Below are 22,584 nucleotides of genomic sequence, written 5' to 3' on the forward strand. Positions count from 1 at the left end.
TGCCCAGGACTAATCGTAAGCTCAGAGGGGATCGGGCATTTGCTGTGGCAGCACCAAAATTGTGGAATGAGTTGCCTTTACATGTTAGACAGGCACCTTCCTTATCTGTTTTTAAATCACGTCTTAAAACATATTTATTTACCTTGGCTTTTAGCACAGCAGGACTTGTTGATGTCTCTTAATATGTTTCTTATTAATTATATTATTTTTAATTTTAAGATATTTTATATGTAATTTAAACTGTTTCCTCTCTGTTTTATATTTGTAGCACTTTGGTCAACATTGTTGGATGTAAAGTGCGTTATAAATAAAGATGCTATGCTATGCTATGCTATTCAGAAGCTTCAAATAAAGCTTAAAACCTCCAAGTGAGTGACAGGCACTTCAATTTTCAGAAAATAAATAAAAGGAAACTGCAGGTGGTATTTCACCTTCCAGACCATGAAATATGACCTTATGATATTGCAGAAGCAGAGGTGACCTTTCATTGTGCTCCTGGTGTGGTTTAGAGATGAGGACGGTTCTTGAGGATTCACAGAGCATTCTGCCTGCTGTGCTTAAAGTGAAGAGGCTCTGTATTACAGACCTGCAGGCTAGGAGTAATTAGAGGAGACTTTCTGACACAAAGGAATGCAACACTGAATGATGGTTTGGAAAAAAACACACACACTGCATCTTTGGATTATGACAAAGGACAGCCTATCAGTATACTTCGTATGTAGGGTGTATGACTGTAAAGTTCAGGTGTGGTCAAAATGGATTACAAAGAATTCGGTCAATATTTCTGATCTGCAACTGCTTATCCAATGAATGTCACCAAATGGCCTGGCGAGAAAGTAAGGGTGCACCCTGGATATGTTTGCCTGTCTGTTATAGGGCTCACTGAGAAAGACAACTATTCACTTTCATATTCACATGTACCACCAATGTAAAATCATCAGTTAACCTAAACTTGTTGACCAGATGTGCAAAGGAAGAGCACCCAAAGTCCAAATGGAAAGGTCCGAAACAAACCTTTTTTTTTTACCAGAACCAATTTTTTTTTTTGCCATCCACGAGTCAAGATTTTCCCAGAGGTCTGAATTTTCTTGAGTAAATCTAAATTTCATCCATCTATCCATTCTCTGCCGCTTATTTTTTTTCAGGGTCGAAGGGGGGCTGGAGCCTATCCCAGCTGTCTTGTGGCGAGAGACAGGGTACACCCTGGAGAGGTCACCAGTCTGTCGCAGGGCTAATAAATTTAAAATTTAATTTCAAATAATTCCAAACTTTTGAACTTATAGATGGCATAAAAACTCCAACTTATTTTCATTGGCAGAAACAAGTTCCACATTTCGCAGCACTGTCATATGTTCAGTCTCGGCTGTTGGCTTCATAAAGCATCTCTGCATCACACAGTGTGTTTTTATAAGCTGTAAAATTAGTTATATGCATTACTACTACAGTATCTCTTTCAAAATACACTATCCCAACCTATGTATGCAAGCACAATCTGACCTGAAGAGTTGTAGGGGCCATCTTCGCCTTCATTTGATAGGCAAAGACAGACATTAAAGCCAGACATAAAGGCAGGGTGAGAAAGAATGACATGGAGGAAATCACCATGATCCCAAGCCGCTGCAGCTTTTCAGCATTCAGGTTATCCACTTAACCAAGTGAGCAACAGCAGTCCCCCAACAGATAAGATTTGAGGTGTTCCTTCGTACTCATCTCATCATGAATTTTCACAAAATGCTGAATTTATCTAATTTATTAACATGTAATTTTATTACACAAGTTAAATTTAATGGATAGTTTATACAAATAACCTTTTCCTTGATGAATTGTTTGAATAAATAAACCTTTGATTTGATATGTTTCAGTTGCACTTCATTCAAAATTATTGCTTCAATATTATTATAATTAATGCTTGAGAGGGTGAAGAATCATTTTTGTGAGTGAATAAAACTAAACTCCTAATATTAAGCTGGCAAACTAACTTGCAGCCATAATCAGCATTCCTGAGCCTTTTTTATTTACAGTTGACCCCAATTAATAAATACATAAATAAAATTTAAAAAAAAAATCTGCTGACCAATAACTCCCCCTTTAATTAAACTCCCAGTTAAAAATCCAGTCCAAACCTTTCAGTTGGAGTAAATCTATATACAGGGAGTAGTTGGCCTGTGAAGGACTAATTCCCTTTACCTGTATCGCGACTGTATGTTATTGGAAATGTCGGCTCTGCCCTCTAGCGGTGTATGAAGGCATAAAATCAACTCATACCGCACATGCTCAGAAGGGCCCGGTTCAGCGGTTAGAGATCTGCCATAAGCAGAGTGCGCCGTCACCTTCAGCCATCTTAACCATGTTGGGTGCCTTGGGACGGTGCTGCAGCGGGTCTCTGCAGGCTCTGAAGCCTGGCTTCAGCTCTCTGAAGACAATCCCCGGGAGAAATGCGGCTCTCTATTCCAGTAAGTAAAGTTTAAAACTGTGGCCGACTGTCAGCATTATGTGTCGCTTGTTACTACAGCCAGTAGATGCGAACCCGGCGGAACAGGCCTGTACCATTAAGGCTCCATTCATTGAAGATCAGTGGGTATTTTAGCCAAACAAAGGATCTAAAATATGAGCGAACCAGTTATTTAGGCATGTTTTTGCTTCAGGTATTTGTCTTTACTCCTGATATGTTTTACTTCGCTGTCTTCCATGAATGACCTTCGTAAGCGGGTCATTGTTTTGCCACAGACCCTGTGCTCTCGCTGTTCCAAAGTTTTAGTTAGTCTGTGTGCTTTAGTTACAACAGAATACGGAAGTGCATTTAAGAAAACCTAAAAATGTGGCAGTATTTTATAGGCAGGCAGTTAATTTGCCTGCCCTCTAGATGTACTTCAGTTCACTTGCATAGGTTAATTTAGTATGCATGGTCTCTCTGGGAAGCATGAACTGTTGCTGTCATGTGCTGCCATTCATTTCACTGTCCTTTCAGGCAGGGGTTATGCTGCCCCAGCTGCTCAGGCTTCGCTGGCCAATGGCCGGATAGTAGCTGTGATTGGTGCTGTGGTGGATGTCCAGTTTGATGAGGGCCTGCCTCCCATTCTCAATGCCCTGGAGGTGGCAGGCCGCGAGAGCCGGCTGGTGCTGGAGGTGGCACAGCATCTCGGTGAGTGTGCTGAAACGAGCCAGCTCAACGCTCCAGAGTGAATATTTGTCCTTTAATGTCTTTCTTTGTGCATTCATTCAGGTGAAAACACAGTCAGAACCATCGCCATGGACGGTACTGAGGGTCTGGTCCGTGGTCAGAAGGTTCTTGACACTGGAGCTCCCATTCGGATTCCCGTGGGCCCCGAGACCTTGGGCAGGATTATGAATGTCATCGGAGAACCCATTGATGAGAGGGGTCCAATTAGTACAAAGCAGTGAGTATTGAAAGGATTTAAACTTTCCCACCCTCTGTGAATATCTCAGCTTTTGTCTGTTTTACTCAAATAAGAGTTAAAATGTGTCTTTACTATTAATGGGTTTGACAGATGATAAAGCACACATGGCACCTGTCTTATTCAATTGTAAGCATGTTTACAATAACAAACATTACTTGGCAGGACTGCTCCTATTCATGCTGAAGCCCCTGAGTTCACTGACATGAGTGTGGAGCAGGAGATCCTGGTGACTGGCATCAAAGTGGTAGATCTGCTGGCACCCTACGCCAAGGGTGGAAAGATCGGTTTGTTGATTTTTTTTTTTTTTTTTTTTTTATAAAATCCACATTTATTTTTTCACACAAGAATTCCTTGTTAATTTATTATTGTGTATGCGTCATTCCTTAAAGGTCTGTTTGGTGGTGCTGGTGTTGGCAAGACTGTGTTGATTATGGAGCTGATCAACAATGTGGCGAAGGCTCACGGTGGTTACTCTGTGTTTGCTGGAGTGGGCGAGAGAACCCGCGAAGGAAATGACTTGTACCATGAGATGATTGAGTCTGGTGTCATTAACCTGAAGGACACGACCTCAAAGGTCAGAGCCTTTTAACAAGTTAGCTGTTAAAACATACGTAGTCATTGTATTGTAGCAGTAAAAGTTTGGTTTTTAGCTCTGCTGTTGGATTTCAGTTTCCTGGGACTCTTGCATCGTGTTTCTCAGGTGGCACTGGTGTACGGTCAGATGAACGAGCCTCCAGGTGCTCGTGCGAGAGTTGCCCTGACCGGTTTGACTGTTGCAGAATACTTCCGCGATCAGGAGGGACAGGACGTGCTCCTCTTTATTGACAACATCTTTAGGTTTACCCAGGCTGGATCAGAGGTTTGAAATGGAATAAATAAAAAATACTTTTTGTTAGACCTAATAGTTATGTCATCTCACTTTAATATTTATATCATTATCCTTTAGGTGTCTGCTCTGTTGGGTCGTATCCCTTCTGCCGTGGGTTACCAGCCAACACTGGCCACTGATATGGGTACAATGCAGGAGAGAATCACCACCACTAAGAAAGGCTCCATCACCTCAGTACAAGTAAGAATTCCCAGGATGCTAATCCTAATTACATGTCAGCATGCTCTTGTTTTCTGGTTTATTTAAACTGATTTGTATTGCAGGCTATTTATGTCCCTGCTGATGACTTGACTGACCCCGCTCCAGCTACCACTTTTGCTCACTTGGATGCGACAACCGTGCTGTCCCGCGCTATCGCCGAGCTTGGTATCTATCCTGCTGTGGATCCCCTAGATTCAACTTCCCGCATCATGGACCCCAATATTGTTGGTTCTGAACACTACGATGTTGCCCGTGGTGTGCAGAAAATTCTTCAGGTAAGCTGTATGCCATAACAATTTATTAATAACAAACAATCAATACAAAAGGCAAAAACTAATGACTGTTTCTTTCTTTCTTTCTTTTTTTTTTGTAGGACTATAAGTCATTACAGGACATCATTGCTATCCTTGGTATGGATGAATTGTCTGAGGAGGACAAGTTAACTGTAGCACGTGCACGCAAGATCCAGCGTTTCCTGTCTCAGCCCTTCCAGGTAGCTGAAGTCTTTACCGGTCATTTGGGCAAGCTGGTCCCTCTGAAGGAAACAATCAAAGGCTTTAAGAGCATTCTAGGAGGTAAAGTGCACCACTGATATAAAGACATTTTTTAAATGGCATCAACTTGGTGTGCTTTTTATAGTAATGGTTATTGTTGTTTTTTTTTTTTTTCTCTTCAAGGTGAATATGATGCCTTGCCAGAACAGGCTTTCTACATGGTGGGCCCCATTGAAGAAGTAGTCCAAAAGGCTGAGAAACTGGCCGAGGAACATGCGTAAACGATATCTTTCTGAGGCCGGAAAGTTTTGAGATGAACATTTGTACAGTGTAATTTCTATTTGAGGAACTTCTAACGTGTCATGCTAAGTATGTTTGTTGTGGTTCCATTTCTCTGGAAGATTAAATTAAAAAAAAAAAAAGAAAAAAAAAAAAGTAAATTTGTGTTGTATCCATGGCTTCTTTTCTTTCTTTCTGTCTTTTTTTTTTTTTCCCCACCCTTCCCTCGAAATTGTCCACAAACATGCATACTTGTTCACAATAAATAAAAACCATCATACTGATTAGAAAACATACCAGATGTTTATCCAATTATGTGGCGCAGCTTCCTATTCAGCTCCCTTTCCTGTGTGAGGAGGCTGTCACTGTGTTCCTTGAAAGCGTCGAAATCCTGTGAAAATGAAACATTTGGAACATGTTCTCAGCCTCAGTTTGGGCGACCATGAAATTTTGCAGACTGCCTATTTCAATGCACCTCTTTTAGCTTCTCGAACTTTCTCACAGATTGATCGAGAGCAGACTGGAGGGACTTCACTCTTGCATCTTTGTTAACAGCTTCTACTTCACGTGCAAATCTGAAAGTCGAGAACAAACGGAAGATCGCTCTCATTTGTGCTTCAGTCTTTCTGTGCGTGATCCTGGAAATAAATCTTAGTATGCCATGTTGAAGGATGTCGCAATTCCTAAAGTGTGTTAAGAAGAGAGAGGCTCGCTTACAGAAGTAAAAATGAAGGATGCATTTTTACCTTCAGTGTATAAAAGGTGAAGCACACAACTGGAATAGACAAATCACAGAGGAAGGAGTCCCTAAACTAATTGTCTATTTATAACTTTTTTCATTTATTTAAGATGATCAAACTTTCTGGCCTTCACTGTCACTGTGGTTAAGAAACTTAGATATACCTTGTCATGTTGTAAATTAAAAGAATCGATCAATATAAAAGAATAGCATGAGGACTGCAGCACTGGAGATCATAAAGTCTTAGTCCTGCAGTGCTGTAAGTAGCATAACAAAATTTATAGTGCAGATGTTAAACATTCTCATTTGACACTTTAAAGTGATGGCTTGAGGCAAAACTGATACTTCTCTAGTGGGAAGGGCTAAGACACGAGGACAGGAGTAGAGGAGAAAATAAGAAAGTCAGTTAAACTTTAAAGTCTTAGAGCAATGTAACGTGAGCACTGTTAGTACCTCTCCAATGCCTCCAGTTGCACTTTCTTCTCTTCTTTGCATTTTGTCTCCAGGTTCTGGATTTCCTCCTGTTTCTCCTGCATTTAAGAGCAGTTTGTATGTTAATGAAGCCATTCATTCATTCATGAGCATTTATGTGTGTTTATTAGTTAGAACAATGCTGTTTTTTTATTGACCTGCATCACTTTGCCTCTTTCCATAGAAAGACACAAAAACTTGTCCTTCTCCTTCATGAGACTTGTTATCCTTTCTCTCATTTTGATTTCATTCAAAGCTCGCTGTTCTTCAGCCTCTTGTAGCTGCAGCTTCAGTTCTGTTTGCAGAAAGAAAGACATTATTTTGTAAACTGTAGAGATAGACCTATAGTTTTCTACGCACCTTTGCAGTTGTCCACAGCCTCTTTGTGCTGCTGGTGTGCATCCTGTAGCTCATTGATTAGTGATGTTTCCCTGGCTATATGCAGATTTTCTTGTCCCAGGAGTTCCATCTGGCATCCAGCTAATTTCTCCCTTAAGTTTTAGTGTAAAACAATTCAAAAGAAATTAACAACTATATATTTAATGATTTTTATTACTGTTCAATAATTCTTGTTTTTCAAAAGTCTGAGATTGAATCTCAATAGAGTCAAGCATTAGAGTTAATTAGAGTTAATTACCGATATTCCTTTCTCTTGTGTGCATATTTCTCTATCTGCCGTTTAACTTCTTCCTCCAGTTTTTGCACTAACACTTGGCTGTCATGTAACCTCTGTGAGAAAAGCGATTCATTCTCTGACTGCAGCTTTTCGTTTTCGAGTTTTAACTGGCTGTTATGATTTTTATACTCCTCCATGAAAGCAATAATTGCTTGATTGTTGGCAGCTAAATCCATAAATCTTTTCTCCAGTATCTTTGATTTGTTCCTTTCCTCTTCCAGTTCTTTCTGACAGCGTGCCACTTGGTCCTCATGCTCTGCATTGATTTTCTGCAGGGCTTGATATCGGAGAAACGCCTCGTCGGCTCTGTTTTTCAGAATGCAGATCAAACTTGACTGCTCATCTACTCTGGACCTCAACATCTTTTCCTCTGTTAGATCCTCCGTGGGAAGACTTTGAAGTTTCCCAGGTGACTTCTGAATGCAGTCCATATGCTGTGAACAAAGGGAAGAAACCTAATGTTAAAACATGGCAATAACTTCTCTCACACCAATCTGACAAGGCAGGCAGCTGTCCATCCTGAGCCTGTGTGTTTAGGCATGTAGACATGGTTAATTCAACCTTCTCCTTAGTTAAAACTCAGCATCAAAATGGAGACGAAAAGCAATTTAAGTATTTTAAGTAGTTCAATTCATGATTCAGCAATTTAAGTAGTTCAAATAACCAGATGACTTGTGGAAAAGCATCTCTGAATGCAGAGCATATTAAAACACTGAAGCAGATTGTCTTGACCATTTTAAATGGGGACAAGTCAGCTGGTGAGTGTATTTAACTCAGGGATGTCAAAGTCATTTTACATCGTTGGCCACAAACAGCCCACTTTGATCTCAGCCAGTGAAACTCCAATTTTAGTCAATGTAAAAAGAAATTTACTACACATTTAATCAATGAGATATCTTAATACAAGACAAAGAAGAGAAATTTCAACAGTATGTCTCAGTTTTTCTACTACATGCGTAGTAATTGAAAGATAATCTGTCAGCATGACTCTTTGGGCTTCAATTGTAAGAAGTAAATGTATAAAATTTCAGTCTATAAGATAATTACTTTGCTGTTACGTGAATGGCCATGGGATGAGATATTTATAATAAGGCAAAGTTGTAAAAGACACCTAACAATATTGGAGCCTTCGCCGGGCTGATTCTGGCCTTACGTTTGACACCCCAGGTCTGACTATTAACTATAGCGGTTAAATGTACTAAGTACAGTGCTATTGTTGTAGAGCAATTGCTCATAATTTTCTTTAAGTACACTATTGGGCTAAATGTACTTCTGCGACTAAACACTTTTAGGTAATTAACGGTTTTAGATACTCTGCGTATCTTAAAAGATCGCTAGCTTATACTTTTTATGTTACCCATCTCTTATTATTCTTTTTTTAGCATGTTTCCAGTTTATTCACACACTTAGCTCACTTAGCTTAAATTTATTCCTCATTTAAAGCATTTAAGTAATACAGCAGTACTTAAAGTTAAGAATTGTCGAGAAAGTAAACTTAGTATTAGTTTGAACTAACTTTTTTGTTTTGCTTTTTTAAACACACCTTCACCTCGCTGCCCTCCATCTTCATGTTTTCCTCTGCATTGCTCTGTGAAACTGCCATGTCGAGTTCATATAATACAGATTTTCAGTCACATTTTTTCCGTACCTAACTTCCACTTTTCGTTGAAAATATCTTTTAAAAGTCTCGGTAGTTTCGGTTGCACCGTCGCTAATGGCAACCATCTTTGAACCGCCCTTTCTTCTGATTTATCGAGTCCCACTATTCGGCCGCATGAGGGCGATGTTGAGCTTATTATCGGCCGCCAACTTGGTTAACAGTAGGTTTTCTTTTTTTAAAAAAAATAAAAATATTATTATTATTTTAGTAGTAGCAGTTTATATTTTTTATTTATTTATTTATTTTTTTGATGATTGCATTTTTCCGTGGCGCTAAATTTGTATATTTTTATTTTAGGGAGATCATTACACCATAATTCCGTTAGTTTACCATTAGATAATCTAATAATCGTTTGACCTCCTTTTGCAAAGCACCGTTACAAAGACTCTTAACAAAGTGCATGTTTGTCGTCATATGTGCCAGAAACATGGCCCTTGCTCGGGCTCTAACCAACCATACTGGGATTAAGTTCTCTGCCTGGGCCTTCTTGGACGCCCTAGAAGGCCTTGTTGTAGTTGCATGCTTTTTTATTTAGTCGCCCACTCTTTATTTTTCCCCCCAAGAACCAGTAGGCACCCATTTCAATCCCTAAATCAAAGTGATAGCCCGCTGAGAGTGAAAAATCACTGGCACTGGGACGAGTCGGACCTTACTCGGCATTATGCAGATTCCAGAGCCCAGAGGGATTTATCGTGAGGGCCGAGGCTGGGTTGGGGGAGCGGCTGTCCTGGCCTTTGTGCACGCCCCTTTTCATCAACTAGCGGGCCAAGAAAGACAGAGGAAAGCAACAGCATCCCAGCCCCAGTCCTTACAGCTCCTCCATCTGCACAGCGGAGCTGGACGGACCAGCCAGGATGTGGAGAGCACTGCTACTTAAATTCCTTTTTGTCCTTATATGCTGTGTTACATGGCACCACTCTGAAGGTAAGTACTGTGATTTTTTTAAAACTTTTTTTTCTCTGTCCACACAGGATGTTAGCTGAATGACTCATTGAGGAACTGCATAACTGCTGCGCTGCACTGCACTTGTTGCACATAGGAAAAAAATATGAGAAAACTGAAAATCAATCATATTTGATGGAATTTAAAGAGCAAAAGAAGGTGGAAATAGTATTGTTAATTCAAAAGCCTTTGGTTTAGTGCCTGCACTCAGGATGATACTGTATTTTTATTTATTTATTTATTTTTAATTTAGCCACCAGGTAAAGTAATTCTGTCTGTGGCGCTAAATGCTTTTACACATAGTATTACTTTAAAGGTTGAGCACAAAGCCTTCCTCACACCGATTGGAAGTTATCTTGAGGAACTTTTGCCTGAGCTTTACTGTTGCTAGGTAACGGAAAAGAGCATGTGACTTACAGGCAATCTGCGAGGACTGTGGGCCACTGGTACAAGTCTCATTCAGTGGAGCAGATTTTACGCTGCAAACCCACCGATTCGGCTCAGATTCCAGCTTTATTTTCTAATGCAAGAGAGAGAGAGAGAGAGACACACACACACACACACACACACACACATGAAAAAAAAGCTCACACACTGCTCTTTATACGTGACAGTCTCATGCTTGTCTGTTGTGTTAGGAACACGGCTAAGATCTTACTTCTCAAATTGTAATCTGCTTTCTTTTTGCTCAACCCTTAGTATGTAAGCTCCTTACTGTGAATCAAGCAACTAATTACAGTGCAGCTGCTGCAGAAAGGAATCATTTCTAACCAAGAGAGAAACAGTTTCAAGTTTTTTTGTTTTTTAAATAAACCTAAAGTGAGGTCAATGCTACAGCTTTTTTATTTACTGTTATGAAATATCCTAGACCTATTTCCTCACTGGCTAAAAGGCAGAAAATCGGGCCTGTCTATGTAAAAAACCCAACAAAAAACAAAGACAATATAACTGTACCGTATAACTGAGACTGTAGCATTTTAAAAAAAATCACTTGGCATTTCCTTTGAATCTTGGCAGTTGCATGCAACTTGAAGATGAATTTTGCTGATGACAGCTGAAGGGCACAAAATGATGACTTGAGAAAAATAGCAGACGTCCAGCACACTTAGTCAGCTTGTGCATGTCGATCATTAGCTTGGATTAGTTGACTGCTTAAATATTATTTATTTATCTTTAACCTGAATTTATGAATGACCACTCCGTGTTAAACCATATTGCTGGACATTGCCTCCCTGGCTTCCCTGGCCTGCTTTGTCACTTAGAATATAAGATTGGTGATGGCTTGTTTTACTGTGAGGGGGGCAGGGTACTTTCTAATCTCTTCCTGATCCTCCACAAAAATCCTTTAGTTTGATAACTGTTTCTTCCAGGACCTTCTGGAAAACATTATCCAGGCCTTGAGCTTGATACTACTACTGAATGCTTACACTGGCATTAATAGCTAACGTGACTGTTTGAGAAGATTTCATGGTGTTGGTTTATTAACTATTATCTGCCATTTCTGCTGTTTTGGATGTGTTTTGTCAGCAAGTTGAGCTGTTATCTCCAATTATCATTTACCAGGGAATCTTAATAGCCTATTAGGCGCATAGTGCAAATTTTAATAGCTCTATAAATTGCTTTTATTTAAATATACTAGTAAACAACATGCAAATTGCAAGACAGATTACAGACTGAAACCTATTTTTAGTTCCAGTCTGTAATGACGTCAATAAAAATGTTTTCCTTCTTGTTGAAACTTTTCGAGACTTTTCAAGCTCAGCCAGCACGTGCACCTTAAACCTTGTGCCCGTGGCCAAGCGTCTTTCCGGTGTAGGAGCCTAAGTCTGCATGCTACAGTAACACTGCGGGAGAAACTGGAGCACAGTTGACACAAATTGAGAGCAAATCCTTTTGGTAGCTCCCCCGTTAAAGTCCACGTTAAAGACACCAAGGATGGAGTTTAGCCTCCAACCAGCTGCTTCGTGAGCTGTGACACACAGCGTAGAGGAGAAGTAAGATGTCCAGTAGCTGTGTTATTGGGTTGTGACAACTTAATTTATGATTCCTTTCACTTACTGTTTTGTTGGTCCATGCATCAAAAAGCTGAGCATTCCTCGATTCCAACCAGACCAAGGCTTTATTCCTCGCCCTATTTATGCCTTCCTTTTGTTCCCATGCCACTGCCAAAGCTGCCTCGTTTTTTGTTTTTTTTTAGACGTTTTTGAGTGTAGCACTAAGAGCCAAAGTCACTTGTTTGGCAATTGACTGCATTCTGCTGCATTGATTTCCATATGAAATGGGCAGCAGCACTTCGCTCTGACAGCGTTTCATGCTGCCAGCAGACGTTTTCTCAACTTTTCTCCGCTCACATCCATTGAGTGCAGAGGGCTGCACCAAAACAAGACGGCACTGATGAAAGCGTGAAGACTTCTTTTGACATACCCCATGTGACAAGAAAGAGATGTTTCACAACAGCAGTGGACAGACAAGTTTTTTTCTTTTTGTCAGAAGGTGGCATATAGTATGTTCTTCTCTGGTTCAGCAGCTTGTAAGGCTTACTTTCCTCTACTTTTTTTTAGGACGACACTTCAGAGTTACGAGTTTGCATCACTGCTCACACCTCTGTTGTGCCATTGTAATTTCACAGAGGGATTTATGGCGTTTGGAGGACTTCATTCGGAGGAAAATTCCACTCGTGCGCTTCTTTGTCGGGCGTTCTTATCCTCATCCTCAGACAGAGCAGTGCTCTTTCCTTCTGTGGGTTTAAGTTGCTAATTAGAAAAGACAAAGCCAGAAGGAAGGGGAAAGGAAAACAACAACATTACAGAAAAGCCTCAGCTAAAACTCTCATTAGAAAACACTCATCATCACCGCCCCCACACACACACACTCACTTAAAAAAAGCATTCTTAATAAGACCTTTGCTTTGTCCTTGCTTAATTTTGACTGACTTTCTCAGTTTAACAACATAATTTAAGGATTTGGAAAAATGTTCTATTGTGAATGTAAGAAGAAACCTAACACAAGATAGTGCCGTTAAAGGTTCGGCATCAGTGCACGGTATCTGTCACCATTCCCAGAAGTAATGCTGTCAGGAAATACTGGCTGCATTTGAAAGCATCCAGTAGATTGGTTTCTTCCTGGCATACTGGCCTTTAAGGTGTCACTGTGTGCATTTATAGCGTCTATACACCTCTAGATTTATTTCAGTGGTAGAAGAAGTACTCCAAATACTTCTCTCTTTAAGTAAATAAGGAGAAATACATAAATGTTAAAAAACTTCATTGCAAGTAAATCTTCAGCATGAAAACTGATTTCAGATAAATGATGTAATGTAGTGCCAGCAAGATGTAGTCAAAGCAGAAGGCTATAAAAGAAGTGTTTGCCCTCCCTGAGTTAAGCATTGTTACATGTAATATCATTAGATAACTAATTGGCAAGCATCAATGGGTAAGCAGCATGCTACTTGCTTAAAAGTTCCCGAGTGAAGCATCATGTCACAATAAAAATTGTCACCTTAAAGTGTACTTACTTACAAATCACGATTATATTCTTATGTAAGTCTTAATGAAACATTTTTTCTGGAAAAATCACTTTCTTTTAGATGTTTACATTGATAAGATTGCGTCCAGTTTCACAGTCAATAGCAATCAATATATTTTTGTTATTATTTGTCATTCTTTTTTCTCTTTTTGAAACTCCTAGTTGTCCTGCACAGACAACACTTCTTTTTATCAGCGTATATATGCTGTTTTTGTTTAATAGATTTAGTCTTTTTGCTACTTGTGTCCTGCATCCAACGCTTCTTCCGTGCTATAGTTGAAACCTCCAGGATTATTGACTTGTAACAACGACCTCCTTTGAGCAAGTTTGTGAGCAATTTTATCATTAGTAAACTGAGCAGGAAAAAAGGTTTGCTTCCTGGATAGCTGCTGGCAGAGTTAAAAATGTGGCCCTTTTTTTTGTTGAGTTGTTTGTAAAGCAGTTAATTGGAGACAAGAAGGCAACCTACACAACTATTTTAGTGCAGAAGCACCGGCAGTGACCACACAACTGCTTTAGAAGCAATCTATCATTAAAATAGTCCATAACTCAAAGCAATGATAAACTCTTGGCGCTAAATATAGTCTGTGTTTCCTTTAAATAGCGTTTAGTACCATCACTCAACTGCCCGCTGGCTTTTCTGACCTTGCAGACACCTTTTCACTCAGTTAAAGCTGAATTGCACCATAAAAATGTTTCCTTGTGGCCAAAACCATTATTGTGAAATTGTAAAGGCATGATATAGGTTACTAAAGCCCTAGATTTTAGATAAAAACTCTCGATTTTTAAAAATTCTCAAGAAGGTATTTGATCAAAGGGGAACGTTGTTTTCAAAATGCTGGATAAGACAGGACAGAGACAGACCCCCAACCCTGAGCATGCACCACCAATCACCACCTCACACTTCCTCTCATAAAGAATTTGGGTTGAAATGGCTGCGGTACCACCCAGTACCAGTATTTATTCTAATTACATTTCTGACTGGACAGGAAAAGCATGCACCATAAATCAGGCTGTCAAAGAGCCCATCAAAATTGCACATTCCTATTTGAACGGGGTCTGATGGAGTGCTCTGCCTCTGAACTATGCTGCTTGAATCAATCTCTCCTGGTAAACGTCAGGGAAGGTAGAGCCATGGTACCTTATCTCTACCATTGCCCCTCAGTGAGAACATCAAAAGGAAGCTTGGGAAGAGCGCAGTGAAGGTTGTGTAACTGTCGGTTGGATGGCTGGCACGTTTGTCTCCAAGGCTCATCAATGCTGTTTGCAACAGACTATATCAGAGAACACCTACCCTCCCTCCCCATGGCCTGTTTTTCAATGCATATATAAAAGACAATTGATTCATAATTTATTTGTATTTATTTATGTTTTGTTTTGGACAGGATGACAGGAACAGGAATAGAACTAAAATTGAAATTTAACATAGAATGCACATTTTGGGGAAAAAAAGCTTAAGTTGAACTCAAGCTGTGATTGCATGCAGGATGTGAATTGGGGCAGTTCCGCTGCAGGACAGGTCGATGTATCCCCGGTGACTGGCACTGTGACGGGACGTCAGACTGTGTCGATGACTCTGATGAGCACGACTGCCGTGAGTTACTTATTAAATTGCATTTTTTGCCAATATGATGCCTGCAAAGGTTTTAATATTTCATGTACGATGCTTGTTAGATGTGAGTGCTTTCGGTAGTGGAAGGAACTAAATCCTGCTATCGATGAAAATATATTGCAATAAAGTGTTTCTGTGTGTACAGTAATTAGTAACGTTAGTGTGGTTGTAGCTAAGCACAAGTAAAGTATAAGTAATAAAAAAATACACTTGATCAGCAGTAAGATTTGTACTTTTGGATTTCATTCAGGAGGCGTAAGTAATGAAATGCTCTGTCTCACAGCTCAGGTAACGTGTGATAGCAACCATTTCCAGTGTCTGAGTGACGGCGAGTGTATCCCAAACCTATGGGTGTGTGACGATGAGGAAGACTGTGAGGATGGCTCAGATGAGAGGCAGCACTGCCGTGAGTATATTACATCATTATCAGATTATAAAGGGAGCTGTTCAGTGATTAAGTAAACTTATTAAAAAATACTTAGAATGAAATATTTGAAATAATTTGAATTCTTGCAAACATAAACTATGGCCATGTGGGATTGGACATTGAAATGATTAACAATGACCCCCCCACATAGTCTGTGGGACTGAAGTAAGATACGGTGATGACTTTTAAGTCCCTTTATCTACAATAAAATGAAATTTGAACTGCACATAGATGAATACAAACTTTTTTTTATCTCTTCCTAGCTGGAAGGACATGCACCAGTGGCCAGTTCAGCTGCAGTAATGGTGCGTGCATCCCAGGAGAGTACCAATGTGACCGTCTGGCAGACTGCTCAGATGGTTCCGATGAGAGAAATTGCCGTAAGTCTTCTCCAAGGTGGTTCCCCCCACTTTTTTTTTTTTTTTTATCTCAGGCTCCTGTGGCATTTTAATCAATTTGTTAAGATTAAGAGGCTCGCTGACTGACAGAATGGACCACAATATGCTTCTTGTTGTCAGAGGTTGATTGCAGATTCTTTGGTGGATTAGTCAAGCTGAAGTTCAGCTGCTATGCCATTATTGTGCCGACATGGTAGACTCGCAGCACTGCACACGGTGGTAATCTCACAGTTGCATAAAGAATGCTGTGGCAACTGCTGGTGCTGTGGTGGTGCTGTTAAATGTTAGTCTCTTATCCCTCCTATTCACAGAGCTTTTCACGTGTTAAAGGCTGAAAAGAGCACAGTTGTCAGGTTGATTTAAATGCATAACATTTGCCTGATGATGGGTTAATCTTACAGATTATCCCGAGTGTACACAGCTGAGGTGTGCCAATGGGGCCTGCTACAACCGGACCCAAAGATGTGACCAGATACTCGACTGCCGTGATGGCTCTGATGAGGCAAACTGCAGTAAGGAGACAATAAATTTTGGTGCTAATGCATGAAGTGAAAGACGTTTTGGGGTCTTCCAAAAATACAACCAGAAAGATGACAAAATCAACAAATCAAGCCCTTTTTTGTTCTCTTTCTGCTGTGATTTCTTTAGCACAGCGCTGCAATGCGGGCCTGTTTTCATGTCATAATGGGATGTGTGTCCCTCAACGCTACGTCTGTGACCACGACGATGACTGTGGAGACCGAAGCGATGAGCTTAACTGCAGTATGTGGCTCCCGTCACTGTCACCGTCACTAATTACAGTTATTTTGGTGCAGATAAACAAATGTCTTATTCCCCCCCTTGCTCTGCAGCATATCCTACATGTAGAGGCAACTACTTCACCTGTCCCAGTGGCCGCTGCATCCATCAAGTCTGGCTTTGTGATGGAGAGGATGACTGTGAAGATAATGCAGATGAAAAAGGCTGTGGTATGTATACAGTAGCTAAAAAAATCAGTCAACGTTTATCTGATTTATCTGTAAAATTAGAATGAGAAGCGTTGGTACTTTAGCTGGACAAATAGCATTGAAAGGGGTAAGAACTGGAGCTGTGTAAACCTGATTCATCTTTAGTCACCATGGTTGGTTTGGCTTAGAGTGATACTATGCCTGTGCTCCCTTAAGTGTGGTATTCAAATGCCTCTTTGTGGCACAAGATTGTGCAGCCCCCCAAAGTGCTTTAGAATTCCTCCACATGGCTGTGAAGAGTGTGTGTTTTTAAAGGATGGGCTGCAGAAGCTCTCTGAGCCCCCATGTGACCCCCCTCAAAACTCCACTCCTTTACGTCAATTTAAAGTGACAGCCATTTCCCGGACAATGACCCAGCCACAGTTTTCTTTAGATCAGAACCACTGAATATCTGTTCTATTCCCAACAACTGTACCACCTTTAAAACTTTTTCCAGTTCTGTTTTTTATTGTTGCTTTCCCTTTCTGTGCATAATCCTGCAAAGTGGATGAATTTCTTTTTTTATCTACAGATAATGTACAACGGGAGTGTTACCCAAGAGAATGGCCATGTCCATCTTCTGGCCTGTGCATCCCCTTGGACAAGCTTTGCGATGGGACGCCTAACTGTCCAGATGGAGAGGATGAAACGAACACCACTGCTGGACGCAACTGCAGTTAGTATCAACACAACCAGTGTTGTGTACTATTGAGTACACATTAGGAAATCTAATCTCACAAACGGTGTCACTGAAGAATATATCAGCAGTCAGGTTTCTTTTTTGGTCAGGTATTTGGAGATGTGCCTCCCTGAGCTGTGAGCATCACTGTCATGCTTCTCCTGGTGGTGGAACTTGTTCCTGTCCTTCTGGATACATTGTCAACAGCAACAACAGTCGCACATGTATAGGTAGATACTGTAGCTATCACTAACATCTTTGACTAAACAGTGGTATGGGTGAGTTGGGATTTTTTAAATGCTTTTCACTATGACAGAAATATGTTTCTTTTGCTATGTTTCTAAAAGCCAAACATGTGTAGTTTATGTTGACATCTTGATGCACCAAGTCATGTGACGGTAGAAGTATGAGTATATTTTGAACTGTTGTTTTTTTCAGGGTGATATGATTATATGGAATACATCTTTAACAACTTCAAAAACCAAAGATTGGGTGCACAAGTTTTCATTTATTTTGGATTTTCTCTCATCCACACAGGGTGAAAAGTATGCACACAGGCTCAAATATACACAGTGGTGTGAAAACGTTTTTGAGTTTCTGATTTCCAATGTTTTTTTCTGTTTGACACACTTAAATGTTTCAGATCATCAAACAAATTTAAATATCAGACAAACACAACACAAGCAAAAACAAAATGCAGTTTCTAAATTAAGGTGTTTATTATTAAGGGGAAAAAATCCAAACCTACATGGCCCTGTGTGAAAAAGTAATTGCCCCCTAATCCTAATAACTGGTTGGGCCACCCTTAGCAGCGACAACTGCAATCAAGCATTTGCGATAATTGGCAATGAGTCTTTTATAGCACCAGGGAGGAATTTTGGCTCAGTCTTCTTAGCAGAATTGTTTTAATTCAGCCAGGTTGGAGGATTTTTGAGCATGAACCACCTTTTTAAGGTCATGCCATAGCATCTCAGTTGGATTCAGGTTTGGACTTCAACTAGGCCCCTTTAAAGTCTTCATGTTGTTTTTCTTAAGCCATTCAGAGGTGCTGGTGTGTTTTGGAACATTGTCCTGTGCATCAGCTTGGGTTCACGAACAGATGGACAGACATTCTCCTTCAGGATGTTTTGGTAGACAGCATAATTCATGGTTGCAATTACCACAGCAAGTATTCCAGGTCCAGAGGCAGCAAAACAGCCCCAGACCATCATATTACCACCACCATATTTCGCTGTTGGTATGATGTTCCCTTTCTGAAATGCTGTGTTAGTTTTATGCCAGACGTAATGTGACACACACCTTCCAAAAAGTTCGGCGTTTGTTTCGTCGATCCACAGAGTATTTTCCTAAAAGCTTTTGTCTTGTCAAGATGTTTTTATGACAAATGTGAGAGGAGTGGGTTTATTCTTTCTCCCATGGATGCCAGTTTTGCCCAGTCTCTTTCTTATTGTTGAATCTTGAGCTCTGACCTTAACTTGTGACATGTGAAGCCTGTGGTTCTTTAATGTTGTTCTGGGTTCTTTTGTGACCTCTTGGATGAGTTCTTGCTGCGCTCTTGGAGTACTTTTGGTAGGCTGGTAACTTCTGGGAAGGCTCACCACTGTTCCAGGTTTTTTCCAGTTGTTTATAGTGGCTCTCACTGTGGTTCAATGGAGTCCCAAAGCCTTAGAAATGGCTTTGTAACCCTTATATTATAAATAAGTGTCTGTTACCATCAATAAGCTTTTTGTGTAATTTGACCACTCTTCTTTGCAGAAATGGTAGAATACATTTAAACTGGTTGGTTTCCTAGCAAAGACTCAGATTTTAAGTGTAGCCCATAAACTTTCAATAGGGAAGACCATTCCAGAGTGTTAATGTTAGTCTGCTTTATTCTTTCCAAAAACCAGTTTTGATGCGTGTTTAGGGTCATTGTCCTGTTGGAACACCCAACTGTGTCCAAATTTTAACCATCTAGATGTTTATCTGAGGTGAGGTTCAAGAATTTGGAGGTTGTCCTCCTTCTTTATTCCATCCACTTTGTGCAGTGTATCAGTACCACTGACAGCTAAACAGTCCTTGAGGATGATGCTACCACCACCATGCTTGACAACTGATACAGTTGTCTTGGGTTGGAAAGCCTCGCATTTACTTCTCCTCTTCTCATTGTGGCCAAATACCTCAATCTTTTTCTTTGTCTCAGTCTTTTGTGCTTATATACAGTCGTTCAAACGGATGATCTTGCAACTTGTCTCAGCTGAACTATGGCCACGCACACACACACACTTACACTGATAAGCACGCACTCATCCCCCTCCCTTCCAAACGCCTTCGATGCTTGTTCCTGCGGGGGAAAGCAGCGGGTCTGTGTGCCGCGCTGAAATGATAGCATGGTGCAGGACGACTGCTGTGTTCCTTCGAATCACCCCCCATCCCCCTATCCATCCCCTGTGGCTTGTCATGTGCTCTGATGTTGTGATGTGGACATTAATGTGCTCTCTGTGCAGAGGAGTTTTTTTTGTTTCCTGTTCTCATGCTGTCCTCCCATAGGTTGCCCAGCGTGTGAAGAGGTCTCTTTTTTTCCTCTTGTACTTTTCCCATTGTTGTGTAATTCACAACCAAGAACTTAATAGACTTGTCAAATTAAAATACATTGTAGAACCTTAAGCACCACTTATTAAACAATCTAAGTGAATGTATGTGTATATTTGAGCCTGTATGCATACTTTTGACCTTGTGTGGATTAGAGAAATTTCAGAATAAATTCAACTATATGCATCTAATTCTTGTCTAATTCTTTAGAATCCATAAAGATGTATTTGCTATAATCATACCAGCATGTTTGAAGAACAATTCAAAGAAATTATTAAAAACCTAAAATAACTACAAAATACATGTCCATGATTAGTGTATGTAAGCTTCTGATCGCAGCTGCAAGCGCAACAGACCAGGCTGAGATTCGGCTCTCGGGTGTGTTTGTGTATTCAAATTAAAACAACAAGAGTTTAGTCCTCACTTGCTGATACTGATTTCTGTTTAAAGATTTTGACGACTGTTCTATGTGGGGCGTGTGCGACCAGCTGTGTGAGGACCGGATCGGCTCCCATCGTTGCAGCTGTCGAGAGGGCTACATCCTGGAGCAGCACAGATACTGCAGAGCTGATTCCTCTAGTAAGTGTCACTTTCTCTCTGTTTAAACAGTTTAACATACATAACAAATGTTCACATTTTGAAGGTTCGAATGATCTAGCCAAATGAGGTCTATTAGCATAGACACCTCTCCTTTTTGGCAGCTACTGAACACATTGTGCGAGTTTCTTTGTGGTGCATTGTTGCATAGTAAATGTTGTTTTAGTTTGTCTCTAGCCTTTGTGTAACATAGAAAGAGTGTTGTCCGAGAGGCTGACCTCTGTGCCTTTGGCTTTAGTGAGAAACCTGTGTAAAAAATTTGGCTGCGTTCTTTTCTAAGGTTTTGTATTTTGTTTCCCTTGCAGCTGGAGTCCCTTCCTTGATATTTTCTAATGGCAGAGACCTGCTGATAGGTGACATCCATGGCAACAATCTGCGCACTTTAGTTAATTCACAGAACAGAGGGATTGCAGTGGGAGTCGATTTTCACTACAATCTTAATATGATCTTCTGGACGGATACCATCCAGAATAAGGTGTTTTATAAAGAACTGTCACATTCATTGTTTTGTTTGAGCTTTTACTTCTGTGTTAGTCATTCATCTTTTAGAATGTAAGACCAATTTCTTGTTTGTGCAAATGCTCGAGTTAGACTCGCGCTGGCCAGGACCAAATTCTTTCAGTCATCCTATAAGATATCAGCAGTGTTGATACTATAATAATGGGATAGCTGTTGGCCCCATTGTGGCTGGGTCATAATGAAGGGGAAGTAGATATGGAGTGGAATCCAAATGGCCTAATCTTGAAACCTGTCTGATAGGCTGGTATGATGTTCACATACCACAGTGCAATTTTTGTAATTCAATCCTGTAGGATCTAATCACGCAGTATTTGTTTTCAGTGACACTGTCCATTAATGTGGATTCTTTGGCCGGGTAAAATGTCTTTGTTCAGATTATGTCTTGGCTTGTCTCTGCTTTAAACTGTAGCCAATTAGCTGAAAGGGTGACACTGTGCTTGAGGAAGTACTTTTACTAAAGTAAAGTAGCAATACAAAATAAAGTGAAATTGTTAGATTTCAAACCATACTTAAGTAAACTAAAAAGAAATAAAGTGTATAAAGTATTTATTACATACCAAAATAGGCTTTGCCAGTATGCAACCTTTTACATTATACCACTGGGTTTTAGTACTGGTATGACCCGCATTTTAACATTGCAGCTAGTTTTTCCTGCACAGTGTTTCCCAGAAAGGATTTAGTCACAGCATGATTGGAGTTACGCACATTGTGGCAGACAGGGTTTCATTTCCTCAAACCTAATAGAGATTTTTGCTGATCAAATGCTCAGAAATAACTGTATATATTTCTTTTGAAGGCATTTTTCCTTTACTGTGTTTCCATTGCAGGAAAAACCCAGGTACCTTAGTAAAAACCATGGTTTACTCATTAAATATGGTGTCAGATTGCTTAAGTAGCTTAATTATACAGTCATTATGTCACAATAGGTTTTAAAGTTGTTCTTTGTTTTAAAGTAACCACTACCTACAGCTGTTAGATGAATTTAGGGGATTAATAACTTCAAATTAATTCATTTGAAATTCTAATTTTATTTAAGTACAGTTTTTTAAATATTTCTTTTCTCTGTTACTTATCACCTCTAAAGCTAGAACAATTATTTGTTTGAAAAAGTTGAGTTTCACAGGGCTCTATGCCATGATTAAATAGCTTGTAGAGCCTCCTGTTGTAGCAATAACATGACGTGCTGTGATTTCAGTGCTGTATATTATGGCCAAAATCTCCGCTTTGGTTTCCAGATGGAGCTTTGCGAACAGTGATGCTACTGTGTTTCAAGGGAAGAGGTTTTTTCCAGGCAACCCTTCCAAATGAGCCTTGATACCTGTTCAGTGTTTTTCTGTTTATGCTGTCATAAACTTTAAATTTAACATGCTAACTGAGGCCTGTAGAGTCTGAGATTTAGCTCTTGAGTATTGTTCTGTTTGACCTTGGGGTAAATTTGCTGGCATTCGCTCTCATGAAGATTGTGGTATTGTGTTAACACACACCTGAATGCTGCAGACC

General features: G+C 40.1%; 3 protein-coding genes across 4 annotated transcripts in view; 2 read left to right on the top strand and 1 right to left on the bottom strand.

Annotated features, from left to right (window-relative positions):
• Nucleotides 1-2,264: 2,264 nt before the first annotated feature.
• LOC113007807 (ATP synthase subunit beta, mitochondrial-like) lies at nucleotides 2,265-5,435 on the top strand. The gene is made up of 10 exons (XM_026144754.1): nucleotides 2,265-2,453; nucleotides 2,969-3,142; nucleotides 3,224-3,398; nucleotides 3,582-3,703; nucleotides 3,809-3,993; nucleotides 4,120-4,278; nucleotides 4,366-4,488; nucleotides 4,572-4,784; nucleotides 4,883-5,084; nucleotides 5,187-5,435. The coding sequence occupies exons 1-10, from the start codon at nucleotides 2,348-2,350 to the stop codon at nucleotides 5,282-5,284; spliced, it is 1,557 nt and encodes a 518-aa protein (XP_026000539.1). The 5' UTR covers nucleotides 2,265-2,347; the 3' UTR covers nucleotides 5,285-5,435.
• zgc:172182 (coiled-coil domain-containing protein 89) lies at nucleotides 4,983-8,920 on the bottom strand. The gene is made up of 8 exons (XM_026144755.1): nucleotides 8,712-8,920; nucleotides 7,130-7,602; nucleotides 6,853-6,983; nucleotides 6,651-6,787; nucleotides 6,475-6,551; nucleotides 5,758-5,857; nucleotides 5,580-5,673; nucleotides 4,983-5,044 (listed from the first exon to the last, which is right to left on the bottom strand). The coding sequence occupies exons 1-7, from the start codon at nucleotides 8,769-8,771 to the stop codon at nucleotides 5,587-5,589; spliced, it is 1,065 nt and encodes a 354-aa protein (XP_026000540.1). The 5' UTR covers nucleotides 8,772-8,920; the 3' UTR covers nucleotides 4,983-5,044; nucleotides 5,580-5,586.
• Nucleotides 8,921-9,133: 213 nt separating this feature from the next.
• The window catches only part of lrp2a (low density lipoprotein receptor-related protein 2a), a 55,524-nt gene continuing 42,073 nt past the window's right edge, over nucleotides 9,134-22,584 (top strand). For both annotated transcript variants that reach the window (XM_026143784.1, XM_026143785.1), the window contains exons 1-11: nucleotides 9,134-9,752; nucleotides 14,782-14,889; nucleotides 15,191-15,313; nucleotides 15,598-15,714; nucleotides 16,134-16,244; nucleotides 16,381-16,494; nucleotides 16,584-16,700; nucleotides 17,251-17,394; nucleotides 17,508-17,627; nucleotides 20,419-20,547; nucleotides 20,871-21,040. In XM_026143784.1, the coding sequence (XP_025999569.1) occupies nucleotides 9,683-9,752; nucleotides 14,782-14,889; nucleotides 15,191-15,313; nucleotides 15,598-15,714; nucleotides 16,134-16,244; nucleotides 16,381-16,494; nucleotides 16,584-16,700; nucleotides 17,251-17,394; nucleotides 17,508-17,627; nucleotides 20,419-20,547; nucleotides 20,871-21,040 (1,323 nt within the window). In that variant the 5' untranslated portion in view covers nucleotides 9,134-9,682. The remainder of the gene's footprint in view (nucleotides 9,753-14,781; nucleotides 14,890-15,190; nucleotides 15,314-15,597; nucleotides 15,715-16,133; nucleotides 16,245-16,380; nucleotides 16,495-16,583; nucleotides 16,701-17,250; nucleotides 17,395-17,507; nucleotides 17,628-20,418; nucleotides 20,548-20,870; nucleotides 21,041-22,584) is intronic.

Source organism: Astatotilapia calliptera, chromosome 16, assembly GCF_900246225.1.
Source record: "Astatotilapia calliptera chromosome 16, fAstCal1.2, whole genome shotgun sequence".
Classification (NCBI taxonomy): domain Eukaryota; kingdom Metazoa; phylum Chordata; class Actinopteri; order Cichliformes; family Cichlidae; genus Astatotilapia; species Astatotilapia calliptera.